This window comes from Magnolia sinica, chromosome 18 (assembly GCF_029962835.1).
Source record: "Magnolia sinica isolate HGM2019 chromosome 18, MsV1, whole genome shotgun sequence".
NCBI classification, from domain to species: Eukaryota; Viridiplantae; Streptophyta; class Magnoliopsida; order Magnoliales; family Magnoliaceae; genus Magnolia; species Magnolia sinica.
In genome coordinates, this window is record NC_080590.1 from 55,177,741 (window position 1) to 55,191,636 (window position 13,896).

The window sequence follows — 13,896 nt, forward strand, 5'->3', positions numbered from 1 at the left end:
AAGATGCTACCTTGCTTGATTCGGTAAATACAATTGAATTGGAGGCCTATCCTATCTAATTGGAAGATAAGAGAATTGAAGCATAATCTAAACTTTGCATTGAATTAGTTCACACAAGTAGTATTGTGATGATTGGAAGGGATTCCATCACCCTACCATGCCCAGGAGACGATGGTGAACAATAGGATTTACCGATCCCACAATCTTAAAATGGAAAAGAAGATATTCAAAGTTATCACAGCGTCTATTGTAATTTGAGGCACAACAAACCATAGAAAATTGAAAATATTCCTTAAATTCAAACTAGAAATCAATGAAGTTCATCATAAACAAGAATCAAAGAAAAATAAACATCCCAACACGCTACAAGCTTCACCTCTTAGCCCTAGCTAAGAAGTTTATCCAACTAAAGACATGATTGAACTAAAAACTCTTAAATAAAGCATAAAAACTAACTAGAAGAAGAAAATTGAGGAAGAAGGAAGGATTCCTTGAAGTTCTTCAACACTTTGCTCTACTCTTCTAACCCTAATTCGTGCTTAAAAACAATTAAGAAACTCATATTTATAGTATTTGCTTGGACCGACTTTGAAACCGCCTCAAATTTATGCAAAAAGTTACGCTTCGGTCGGACCGAATTGGCTGAAAATCGCACTTTCTCGCTGGACAATTCTGCGCGATTTCGGTTGGACCGAATTAAGGTTGAAAAATTCTGTGCAGAAAATCCGTCAAATTTAGGTCGGACCAAGTCGAGCCGAAGGTTAAGCAGAAGTTGGCTTTGGTCGGACTGAGTCGAGCCGAAGGTCGAGCCGAATTAATTCTAAAAATCACAATTTCTTACTGGACTATTTTGTGCGATTTTGGTCGGACCGAAGTTGGCTTAGGTCGGACAGAACTAGCCTGTTTTTCTGCTGCAGGCTTTGTAATCTTCTCCAGTCTTTCTTCATCCATTGTACTTTGCTTTCTTGGATCTTGAGATCTTGAAATCTTCAATCTTGGTCTCCTAAAATCCACTCCTTGCTTTGGTGCTTCTTGAGCATTAAATCCATACTTTTGACATTCTTTTCAATCCAAGCTCTCAGATTCACCTCGCAATACAAACATGTATAAAATATACCAATTAAGCATTATTATTTTCATAAAACCAAGATATAAATAGAGGGAAATATGCAATATTTGACACCCAACATACCTTGACCATAGATCCATGGGTCGGATTTCACACCCTACCACATGGGTGTTTTAGTTTTATGCGTTTTTTGTTCTTTTTTCTTGTTTCAGGGGCTTTATTGCACTTTCCTTATTTTTTGTCTTTTTGTTATTTTTCTTATTTTCAGGGGCTTTAGTGCACATTTACTTTTTCCATAGCTTATATATACATTGTGAGAAATCCTATTTTGATTATTATTAAATGAAAAGAAATTCATATTTTTTTTCTTCCTCTTTATTCAAGAGATTAGAGTTTTAGGATTGGCCCTTGGGTGTTGAGGATTCCACTCCGATTTCAGGTTTCCTTCTTTCTAGATCTTCGAGGTGCAGGAATAGGTGAGAATTATCCTCATTTTCTTTTGACAACAAAAGGACCTGTACTTTCTTCATCTCGAACCCTTCATTCTTCACCCCTTTCGTTCCTCTCTGGATATCCCCTTTCTAGTTTGAACGGAAAAGAGGGATATTTAGTCAGTAGAATCAGATCCAAACTTAACCGTGGACTGACTTATGCCAGATCTGGGATATCCTCATATCCCTTGGTCCTTCATTTTTACTGTTTACGTGATTTTATGCTAAGGGGCATGATCTTAACAGAATGACCTCATCTTTGTGTTGAAATTTACCTAATCCCTTTGATTGGAAACAGTTAGTTGATTTGTGTATTTATTTGAACATTCTTTAACCTGATTATACATGCATCTAGGATTAGGTCATCACATGTCCCTGCATCAGAGAGTTTGGGAGTTGTTTCCATCTTGCACTTGGGCAGTGTTTGGTTTGTTGAACCACAATCCAAAACACTGAGCATCCTAATGCTGCTAGAAGCCTATGCATCAAGATGGGCATGAATAGTTGATGATCAAGGGGGGTGGAAGCGAAGGTGATTGTGTTTGAATGTAGAGCCTATGCATCAAGATGGGCATGAATAGTTGATGATCTGGGGGGAGCAGAAACGAAAGTGATTAGGCCTGAATGTTGATCTGTTGTGCAACCAATTTGACAATGATTAAGAGGACAAGATTGTTTATTATGATGACGGTGAAGCATCATTACTTGGCAAGATTCCCACCATGCAACAATAACCTAATCCGGAAGATTGGAGGTGACCGAGTATCTTCCATGTGAAGTTCACTATCGGACCCAAGGTTTGCAAGCTGATTATTGATGGCGGTAATTGTGAAAGTCTAATATTACAAGACGCCGTTAAGAAGCTGAGATGCGACCAAGGATCATCCAATTCCATATAAACTTTTGTGAATTAGCGTTGAAAATCAGGAAACCGTATCAGAACATTGCCTAAGTTCTTTCTTAATTGGGAAGAGATATGATGACAAGGTGTGGTGTGATGTGGTCACTATGGAATTTTGTATTCTATTGGGCTGACTATGGTAATATGTTCTATGCATGATGGTGTTGTAACACCTATACCGTCCAACACAACAACAAGAGGGTTGTCGTGTGCTCAATGCAGGAGTTTGGGAAACTACGTTTCAGCCATCTCTGGAACACCAGCACCTCAAACCTTCCAATATCTCTTCAACGCGGTTACTAATGTGCATGTTGAATCTTGGACCTCAACAAGGCTCCATTTTTCGAGGAGCTTGACATGTATACAAACATTACGGGGGCACCCATATTCAATCAAGTGTTTGTCAGATGCAATGACATTGCAAGAGACCTAGTCTTTTATGAGAAGCCACCAAAAGTGGGTGACACATTTGGCGATTAGTGCCTTCTAGATGTGATTACTTCGATGCTTGATGATTTTTGTGAGACTGTAATGGTTGTTGCGTCCTAGCCCGAAGTACCAATGTTTGCCAATCTTCATCTGAGTTTTGTTGAGGGAAATATCTTATGTGTGCCATTTGTAGATGATGTGTGGGAAGTGCTCATTTGGTTATCTCAGAGGTGTGGATCCGTACACTTGAGCCACATTGCAATCCACTTGGATCATGTGTTATTCGCCATTGTTTGTCATTGGGGGACGCCTGAGGTAGCCATGCATGAGGGGAACACTTGCCACACTCATCATCTGTTAGCAAGTCACTTTTATGATCTACAGGGAGGTTAAGTTGAATGACTTGGTATGCACGCCATTGCATTTGACCCGGTAGGGCACTAACTAGCCTCGCTGATGGGTCCTATGGACTCCATGTTTGAGATTCTACAAGTGAAGATGAGCATATTAACTTGAAGGCAAGTTCTCGAACTTGAGGAGACTGATGTCGACAGCCCTGAGGTTTCCTATGTGGAGGACTGAGACCAAATCTCGCATGGCCCATGATTGCGGGCCCACTTGTAACCCAAAATCCACCCGAATTGAAGGGTTCCACTGGCTGGTGGAAATGCTCTTCCAGCGCACCAGTGAACCCTTCCCTGGCTGGCAGGAAAAGTCTGTCCTGCTGCTAGGTACCTGAATTGTTGGTTTGGTTGGGTCTCTTGCTGGTGGGAAACTGATCCCTGATAGCCAGTGTACCTCCCCTATTTTACATGTTTTAAATATTTTGGGTTTTAGGCGGGAAAATGATTCTATTTGTTGTGATCCTGTTCTTGGTTGTTACATGGTTGTATTAGTGTAGTTAGGAAGGTTCAGTGGTCTAATCACCTTGATTAATTGGAGGAGTTGAGATTAGGTGGGGATTTGTTGTAAGAGCCTTTTAAATATTCTATTGCTGGAAATTGTAATTAGTTCTATTGCTTGAGAGCCTATTTCCTCTTGCTATTGGAAGGTGTTTGGCTTGCCAGATTGCAATCTAAACACTGAGAGCCCCTGATTTCCCTTCTTCCTCTCTTCTGTTTGTTTGGAATTTATTTGTGTTTTTGTTGAAATTGTGAGGTCTGGGTTAAATCAATACGTCTACCCTGAGTTGTCTACTTTCACATGCAATTGCCTGATGCATCACTTTCTTTTTCCTAGGTACATGACCTGGGCGAAAATGGTTTGGATATGGTTCTGAACATTCGTCGTCATCCAAAACTTAAAGGTTGTTTTAAGGAAATTGGTAAGTACCATTGCTGGTACACAATTTAAGATGATCCTTATTCAAGTTTGAGGCACAGTTTCTTTCCTGTTTTCTTAGCAGAGAGCTGATTACCTACAACTGGCTGTAGGTTAATTTCACCCACGACCCCTTTTCACAAGCACTTTTTTTGGTGGGTAAAAGTGGAAAAAAAAAATTGAAGGCATAAAAAAATGTTGTTGTACCATACTTCTGGTTATAGGTGACCGCGTATCTTTTTCATATGGAGTTTAGCGATAAAAACTTTTCCTCAACTCCACTACATGAAAATTTCGAGCTTTACATGTTATGCTCTTTTTGTTTTTGTTTTTATTTATAATCCTGATATGTGCTCAGCAAGATACTTGTTGAGGCAGCTGCTGCTTGTTTATTTCCTTACTATATTGGATGGGACAATGCAGTCCGTAACTATTCTTGGAATGGAGTTCTTTGGGATTTGGCCCTTTGCCTTTTGCGGGGCAGTTACTCATGCCAACTCTATGTGGAGTCATATCTCTCTCTCTCTCTCTCTCTCTCTCTCTCTCTCTCTCTCTCTCTCTCCAACTATTATCTGAATAGTGGACTAGGAAATTTGTAGGAAATTTGCTCCCCTAATTGTATAATGGAGTTGGCTCTTGTAGCATGATCCAATCAATTTCATTGTGCTTCTGAGATTTTCTTTCTTTCTTTTTATTTTATTTTTTTCTTTTTGAGAAAAACTGTCAAAGGACTCATAGGTCTATTTTACATAAGTAACCTTATAGGTGAGTTCATATGGCATTTGCCTTAAAATTCTTAAGGATTTTATTAAATTGAACTTTTATTATAAATTAAGGTCTTTCAGTAGGAAATGACAAAAGTGCCCCTAAAGGTGTATGTTCTCATGAATGCCAATTTCCTTCAATAAGTGTTATAGGGAGCCCCTGCACAAAGAGCTCTGTGGGGCCCATCATGATGTTTGTGTGACATCCACCTTGTCCATCAGTTGAGACATCTTATGTCAGGACATAAGCCAAAAATTAGGCAGATTCAAAACTCAAGTGGGCCACGCCATAGGAAAAGTGGGATGGGGGCAACCACTGTTGAAATCTTCTTGGGCTCACTGTGATACGTATATGCTATCTAACTCGTTCATAAGGTGAGTCCCACTAAGTGAAGGGAAAACTTAAATACCATCATGATCCAAAATTCGATGGGCCCCAAAAAGATTTGAACAGTAGGCATCCCTATTCCCACTGTTTCCTGTGGTATGACCCACTTGAGTTCTGGATCTGACTGATTTTTGGGTTCATGTCTTCACATGAGCTGGTGCATGATTGGATGTCATAGAGACACCACAGTGGATCCCACAAAGCTCCTTGTTGAACGTGATCACCTTTTTATCTATCCCATTTATCATCTAGTTTGTAGCAGGAATTCAAATGGATACTATTCCCTTCATAGAGTACGAGCATGCATGCCGAGATAATTGATCACCTACAGGCAATAATACCACAACTGTAGTATGGTAACATCTTTCTTGCCAAGGTGGCAGTTCTCGAGGAAATCTGTACCATGAAAATGATACGCCCCACCATGAAGGACACCCTTTTCGAAAATCAGGCTGATCCATGTACTAGGCAGGCCATCCATTTATGTTGAGTCAATCACTGGTTTTCCGTTGTTTGCAATGGTGTGGCCTAGAAACGAAAACACTCGAAGTGATCTCTGTGGTGGGCCTACGGCTTTAATGCTTATGATGTCCTATACGAGTGCATTTTAATGGGAATGATGGTACAGTTCCACAAGTGTGTTATTGTTGTCTGTAGGTGTCCCTTTTATTTTACGAGCCCATCTGATGAGCGCAAAAGCACAAACACCATTTGCCACCTGTGGGGTCAATATAGAGTGATGATACAATGATCAGAACCATCTAAAATGTGGGCCCTAACTTGACAATTGTCTATGTAGAATATCATGCCCATCCAATCACAAGGTGCAACGTAATCAACAACGCAAACTTAGAATGTAAAGCAACAGTTAAAAACAATAATGTCTAGTGGTACCTTTTCTTGTATGGTGTGGCCCACCTGTGACGTGAAATGGTTTATTTTTTAGAGAATATCATCCCATTTGATGGAGAGCTTAGATCTCACACATGTGCTCTATAGCAGCACATGTACTGTGTGCAGATAGCTCGGCTGGGTTTCATGCTAGATCTTATTAAAGCTTGTTTCCTACGGGTTATTTAAATTCTCAAAAAAGGAAAAAGAAAAAAGAAAAAGAAGTTATTTGAATCCTTGCAATACATGAGGGATGCTTCTGACATTTCCATGAAAAAGACCATTTGACTTCTTGTTAAAGTTCACCTTCATAAACACCCAATAAATCATAAATGGCATTACTTGACTTAAAAAAACCCTAGTAGGGTTTTTTACAAGCTCCCCTCCCCGCCGCCCAACACACACACACACACACACACTTTTGTTTTATTCCCACCATTTTGCTGTCTTGCTGCCACTAAATTTGCCGACTATCTTCTCTTTTCTGTTCTTCTTTATGATTTTTGCAATTCTGTGTTTTAAGTTGACTGTGGATGACATATCATTATTTACAGTTGGGATGCAGCTCTTGTGCACTTGTTGATGTATTATAGCCATCAAATCATTTCGACTTTTACGGTTATTCCACATGCTTCCAGCATTAAATGAACTGAGATAAATGGTTCCTTAATTTTCCATTATAAGCCTTTTAGCTATTGGGAATCTCTAAGTTCACCCTCTCCTGTTCATTTATTGTGATCATTGGCAAGTGACACTGATAATACAAGGATCAAGGGTCAGTTGTTTGTTAGGTGGGCAATTTCAGTACTCCTTTTAACCATCCGTTGTTGTTGATTGCAGGTTGTGCCTTACCTTGGAGACCTTATATGAGTGTATATCACCGAGCACATATCTTGTTTGAGGGGGATGGGAATCATAAATGGAGTCCTAAAGAATACGATATTCTCCGAAAGTACTTTGAATCCTTAATTGGTTGCTTGTATTATAATTGTTGAGTTTGGTCTTTCCATCTGCACCCTATAAAAAGGTTGATGTATTTTCATTTAACATGGAAAGTGTTGGTTCTCCTTTACTGATTTCTGGTGGATGACAATTCAAATCATAGGCACCATGAAAAACATGGAGCAGACTGGAAACCACTGGCGGTTGCACTTGGCAAACATAGGTTTCACATAAAGGATGCTTGGCGCAGGATAAAATTGACCGGCACTAAAAGAGGTATATCACACTGATTTAATTTTGAAGTATTTGAGTTTGGTTACCGTAGGTGATCCTTTTGTTTTTTTCTGGTTATTGATTAATGCATATTTGTTCTTTTCTACTGGTCATGAGATAGGACCTTGGTCTCAAGAGGAATACCAAACCTTGTTTGATCTAGTAAACATGGATTTGTGCATGAAAGCCTTTGAGGAAAAGAAAACTAAGCATGGAATGGTTCGTGAGTTCTTTGGGCTATGCTTTGAATCTCCATTATTTACTACAAGTGGACTATGATTCTGGAAATACATTTCTCATATTTACAATAAATATCCATTTCTCATATTTACAAGATGTGTATTTATGGTCATCTACAACTTTGATTACTCTTGCAGTTGGCTGTATTTACTGAATGAACAGTTTTCTTTTTGGGCAGTTGCGAGATAACATTGCTTGGGAAGCCATTAGCGAAAAGCTGTCCACTCGGAATAATGTAATTTGCTGCCTGAAGTGGTATGTCTTTAATTTCATTAACATGTTGTTATTAGACTTCGTGTTCTGTTATTTGAAAATTTCTATTATGCAGGCTTTGACACATTTGTGTGATGATGTGCCATGTTTCCTGTTCACTGATACGTTAATCTATACGAAGTAGAGTACTTGCGGAAAAAAGAATAAATTTGTAATTCACCAGAAAAAAAAGAGTCCTTGAGTTTGGATCAACTCGCATGAGAAACATATATTTTGGTAGAATGGATAGCCTTTCATTCTGCTATCTATTGGGCAGCGTAGAAAATTGTAACTACATCACATTGGATATAGTTTCTTTGCTTCTTTTTTTTTCCCTAAACCCAAATCAATATCCTTGCATTCAAGTCCTGCCTGAATCACAACTGTTATTGATTTTCATGGAAAAGCATCCCTCTGGACCACCTGTTTATGAGGACACCCAAATATCCTCAATGTATATGGGAATTAGATCTTCGTAGTAGGAATTTTGATTTGAATTTGGGGTGGAGAATTTGCTTTGTGTGCATGCTTGCATGCAGGGTGTTCATATGCATGGGATGGAAATTAGGGATGATGGAGGGATATTCCGTTTTTTTGTGTGTGTGTGTGTGTGTGTGTGTGTGTGTGTGTGTGTGTATGTTGTTGGGGGGTTATTCAGTATTCTTTGGAATACTGAATAGCCCTAAAGCTCCCATAGAATGTAGGCCATTGATTATATGTAATCTCAGCCAATTCTAATTTCCTAATCGAAGGCACTAGCTCTCATTTCCTTATCTTAAGGTGTTTTCTAGATGCTGCTATAAGCAATTACCTACTAAGGATGGCAATGGGCTAGCTGGCCAGGTGCCTCAGTCTGGCCCTGTGGGGACAGGGTTTGGGACCCTAAACTTGGCCCAAGGGCTGGCCCAGGCTTGAAATCTCGGTCCAATGTTTGGGCCAGGCTGGGCCAAGGCCAATGATGAACGGCCCGGCCTGGTTACCTGGTTCAATCATCAAGTGAGTCGCCTTTATAACAAGGTATGATTTAAAGACACTTGTGATTGATTCCCATTCAATGTACACGTGTAGTTAAAACGGATCCTAGGTCATGTTCTTACGATCAATACTATTTATATGATGGGACTCACTGTGCATGGAAGCGATATCCTAAAAAAATTCTTAAATTTGGACTATTTCAAACCTTTTATCGTTCATTCTTTTCCTTAAGGGGCCGGCCTTGTCCCTGCCTGTCCCCATAGGGCTAGGGCCAGGGCCAAGGCCTTTTTAGCTCGATTAGGGACCTGGGTTGGGCTAGGGCTGGGCTTGGGCCAACCCCAGTCCGGCCCTAGTCTGACCCATTGCAACCCTTATCAACTTCCCTAAGCACCAACAATATCCCTCAGATACAATGGCTCTTCCCAACTTTCAAACTTGGCGGAGTTATTCTCATTTCTTGAAATAAATAGTTGGAAACTAGTACACAATGACTGTCTCTATATTTTTCGTAGGTTTCTGCTTTGAGACTGAGCACTTTTTGGATGCTTATTGCTGCAAACTCATCAAGACGGTGAACCTGCTCAGTGTCTTGTTGAATAGGCAACCATGGAGCAAACTTGTTCCTAGAAGTCGCAGTCATTTCCAAACTAAGAGATATTATCCAAGTCGAACTACAAACCCTTCTTCGTTTAGATATGCAGCAATTGTAGGAGTAGACCATTTCTTCTTCATCCGCCAATCATCTACTTTGAAGTTGCCAATTGTTATGTCAAGGTTTGGGACATTTTCCTGGAGCAAGCAACTCTAGTTGCATGAATTTGCCCAATCTAAGGGAAACAAAGGTTCATATTCCAATGGATCAACTAGCTATACCTCACTCTTTTTACTCTAGCTCTTTTACTTTCTTTTGATATGTGCTTTTTGGTGCCTCCAAGCTTGTTGTGAGGTGGTGGCACAGACTGTGGCGTTGTGCTAAGTTTAGAAGGTTTGGACTTTCTTTTCATGACCTCCTTTTCATCATCAAGCAGATCGGATGGACCCATATGACTGATTTGTATGGTAGATGACAACGGACCAACCCTCGCACATAATCACCTTCAAATTCAAAGAAGAATTCAACATGGTGCTCCTTTGCTTGCGTGATTTCAACTAGGATGGGTTCAAACCCACCAAATTGTATCAAGACAGTATTTGTAGTGGACTTTCTTCTCATCTTTCTCAAGGACAATGGCCCCTACCTTGATGAGCTCTTGAACCTTGTTCTTAAAGACAACCATCGTTGATGTTGTGCCCTAAGATGTGATGTTAGACACAGTACTAAGGGTAGCAATGGGCCCTGTAGGGCCACAACTTGGACTCTTAATCCTGGCTTGAGGGCTGGGTCGGGGCCTGAAAACTAGGCCCTATGATGGGTTAGCACAGGCCAACTATGAATGCCTTGGCTTGACCCGTTGGCCCAATCCAATCATTAAGTGGGCCACCGTTGCAATGGTTTAAAGAAGCTTGTTAATGGTTCCCATTCGATGTACATGTATAGTTTAAAGACAACATTTGGATCCTGAATCATATTCAATGTCCAAACTGTTTATACGTAGGATGTATTATGGATTCGGGGATATCACAAGAAAAATAATAATCTTAAATTGGGCATATTTCAAACCTAATGCAGGAAAATTAACCACTTGCTCTAAAAGCTCGAACTGGTTGAGCATGGTGAATTAATCCCTTTATCTCATAGCCCAAGCCCCACATCGCATGAGTTAGGACCTCCTCCTCATGGGCCCCACATCACATGGGTACCGCCTCACACGAGCCACCCGCCTCTCACGGGCCGCCCACCTCGAGTGTGCCCCTGCGTCCCACAGGCAACCCCACTCGAGCCTGGTGTGAAAATGCTCCTGCATGAATCACCCCCGGTGAGGAGTCTCGAACATGAGACCTCCCGCTTTGATACCAATTTAATGTAAGACAATTAACCACTTGCTCTAAAAGCTCGAACTGTTAGAGCATGGCGAATTAATCCATTTATCTCATAGCCCAAGCCCCACATCGCATGGGTTAGGACCTTGTCTGAACCCCCCTCGTGGGCCCCACATCACATGGGGCCCACCTCACACAAGCCACCCGCCTCTCATGTGCCGCCCATTCCGAGTGTGCCCTTGCATCCCAAGCAACCCCACTCGAGCCCGGTGTGAAAATGCCCTTGCATTAAAACATTTGATCACTAGGGCTCGGGTCAGGACCTTTTAGGCTTGATTAAAGCCAAAGTCAGGCTAGGGCCAGTGCGTAAGAGATTAGGGACAGGCTAGGGCCAGTGCATAAGGGATTAGGGACGGTCTAGGGCCAATATGGCCTAGCCCTAGCATTGTCCATTGCCACCCCTACCAGTACTTTGGGAAGAGTTTGTGTCAGTTTGTGGAAGTCTGGAGCCTGAGTTGGAGCCATGTATCAATACCAGGGGACAAATGGTGATCCGAAGCCTTGTTTGGAAGATGCGTGGCCAGCTATGTTGGCTCGGTTGGGGGGTGAGAGTGATGTTCGCTGGGTCTTGCCTCCACGTGTGTCTAGGGAGGAGATCGTAGCAAGTCTCTCACCCTTGTGTTGAGGTCGACACATATGGATCTACTTGTGCTAGTGCCACGTGTGAGGTTTCCATTCGATCTCGGTTTGCGGATCTGCCTGTGAAAGTTGGTGCTGAGTATGGGGAGCGGCTGGAGCAAGCTAAAGGTAGTGGTTTGTGTACGTAAGGGGCAATGCTCGGATTCTCTAGTACAGGGTGAAGCTCGTGAGCCTCTGTGGACAGCGTTTCTCATGACGGATGCTCTCTTAGCTGCTACTCTTTTGACTCCAAGAAGGATGAGTGGGCTCTAATGGTGATTCTTTTTCTTTGGAGGTTGAAGAGGAAGGAAGTTGGGGCTTGTGAATGGTGGGGGAACCAGTTAAAAGGCATTAGTCAGGTGGAAGCTGTGGATGTTGGCAGCCTTTGAGAGTTCTAGTTGAGTAATCTGATGATAGGCTTTTTCTTTTTGCTCCTGTGCTGATTATCACAACAGGTAAGGAGGGCTTGGATGCCCTTTCGAAAAAAGACAAGGAATGGTATTGCTTTGGGGAGAGTGGGAATTCTGGCGGGGGTTACTTTTTGGGTAAAGCAATGATGATGTTCTCGAAATATTTAGATTTGTTAAGGGCTAATTAGAGGCTTCAGGTGGTTCACTAGCTGAAAGCAAGGATTCCAAATTGGTGGAGGGAACTTTAGAACTTTGAGTGTTGTATCAATTATGAGCTGGGTGCTAAAGCCAGTGGAGCAAAACCATTTGGGGGTGCAGTCAGGGGTATTGTAGTGGCTTGGAATACAAGGATTTGGGTGTAAGAAACTTGCTGGAGAGGTACCCTTTAATCCAACAACGCAGTCTTCCGAGGCTAATATTCAATCATCAGTCAATTTTGCTCGAGGTAGATGAGGAAGATTGGGGCCCTAAACCTTTCCACTTTCGGCTTTTTGGTTCGAAGTGAAAGGATTTTCAGATTTGATTAAAGTTTGGTGGTAATCTTTTGGGGTGGAAGGCTTTGGGGTATGGGTTGAGTCAAAAGTTGAGATTATTGAAAGGTAAGATCAACTCTTGGAAGGAGGAGGTCTTGGGGAAAAGGGATGCACAGATTGACACTATTCTTAAGGAAATCCACACTCTTGATGAGAAAGAAGAAGAAGCAGTCTATTGTAGGAAGAAAGAGAGAAGTGTGCCAAGTTTTCTACTGACTACAAGGGTCGGGTCAAAGAGGAAGAGATAAAAGTGGAGATAGAGATCTCATATGGTGTGGCTAAGAGAAGGAGATAACAACAAATGATTTTTCTACAATATTGCTAGTGCCAGGGCTAGGCTTGATAGAATTGGGTCCATTTAGGTGGATGGGGTTTGATTTGAAAACGAATCCAAATTTGTGAAGCCATACTGCAATTTTACAGGAAACTTCTTCTTGGTACTAGATGGTAGTGGCTTCATTTGGAAAATCTTGCTTTCTGTCACTTGTCGGAAAGCGAAGCCGAATCCCTTGGAAGACCGGTGTCTAAAGCAAGGTGTTCCAAAACGGTAACGGTGGCCGTAACGGCCACCACCATTCCCATTATGATATGGGCCGTAACGACCCTTGTGTCGGCCATTACAGCCCTTGTTTATTTCTTGAAAAACCTGTTACAGGACCGTTATGGGGTCGTTACGGGACCGTTACGGCCTATTTTGCAAACTACACCATATAGGAAGGTTTGTATGGCGTAGTTTGCGAACTGGATATTGAGAAGGCCTATGACTATGTTCCTTCTATTATCTTGTACTACATGCTTGGGCATTTGGGGTGTGGCCATAAATGGAGGGATTGGATCCAAGAATGCATTTGATTGGCCGTGTTCGGATCTCCCAAAGACTTTTTTAAGGTGTCCTGAGGTCTTAGGTAGGATGACCAACTGTCCTTGTTCCTATTCACTGTGCTTGTACATGCTATCTAAAGGGCAAGAGCTCAATTTATTCCTAGGATTTAAGGTGTCTAAGGAAGGCATCCCAATTTTCCATCTCCAATTTGTGATGACACATTTCTATTCTATGAGGCAAACAAGTTTATGGTGGATAACTTGCGAAAGATTTGAAATGCTTTGAGTTAGTGTTGGATTTGAATGTTACTTATCTAAGAGCGAGCTGTTGGGTATCTATGTCATCTGAGGTGACCTCAAAGATGACTAGTGTCTTTGGGTTCATACCTTGGCCTTTTCCTATGCATTGGGAAACCTGTTGAGCATCTTTAAGATAGGGTGATTGAGAGAGTCAAAAGGGAGCTTGTGATTTGGAAGAGTTGGAATCTTTCCTTGGGAGGGCGTCTGACGTTGATCAAGGTTGCTTTCTCTAATCTTGTCTACTTCATGTGTATATTTAAATGTCACCAATTGGTGTTAGATAAGTTGGATAGGCTAA

The 13,896-nt window shown here is 41.6% G+C and overlaps 1 protein-coding gene across 2 annotated transcripts in view; it reads left to right on the forward strand.

Moving 5' to 3' along the window:
* Positions 1-13,896, forward strand: part of LOC131233870 (uncharacterized) — a 58,037-nt gene that overhangs the window by 14,832 nt on the left and 29,309 nt on the right. For both annotated transcript variants that reach the window (XM_058230699.1, XM_058230700.1), the window contains exons 2-6: positions 4,130-4,214; positions 7,094-7,205; positions 7,359-7,471; positions 7,590-7,687; positions 7,887-7,963. In XM_058230699.1, the coding sequence (XP_058086682.1) occupies positions 4,130-4,214; positions 7,094-7,205; positions 7,359-7,471; positions 7,590-7,687; positions 7,887-7,963 (485 nt within the window). The remainder of the gene's footprint in view (positions 1-4,129; positions 4,215-7,093; positions 7,206-7,358; positions 7,472-7,589; positions 7,688-7,886; positions 7,964-13,896) is intronic.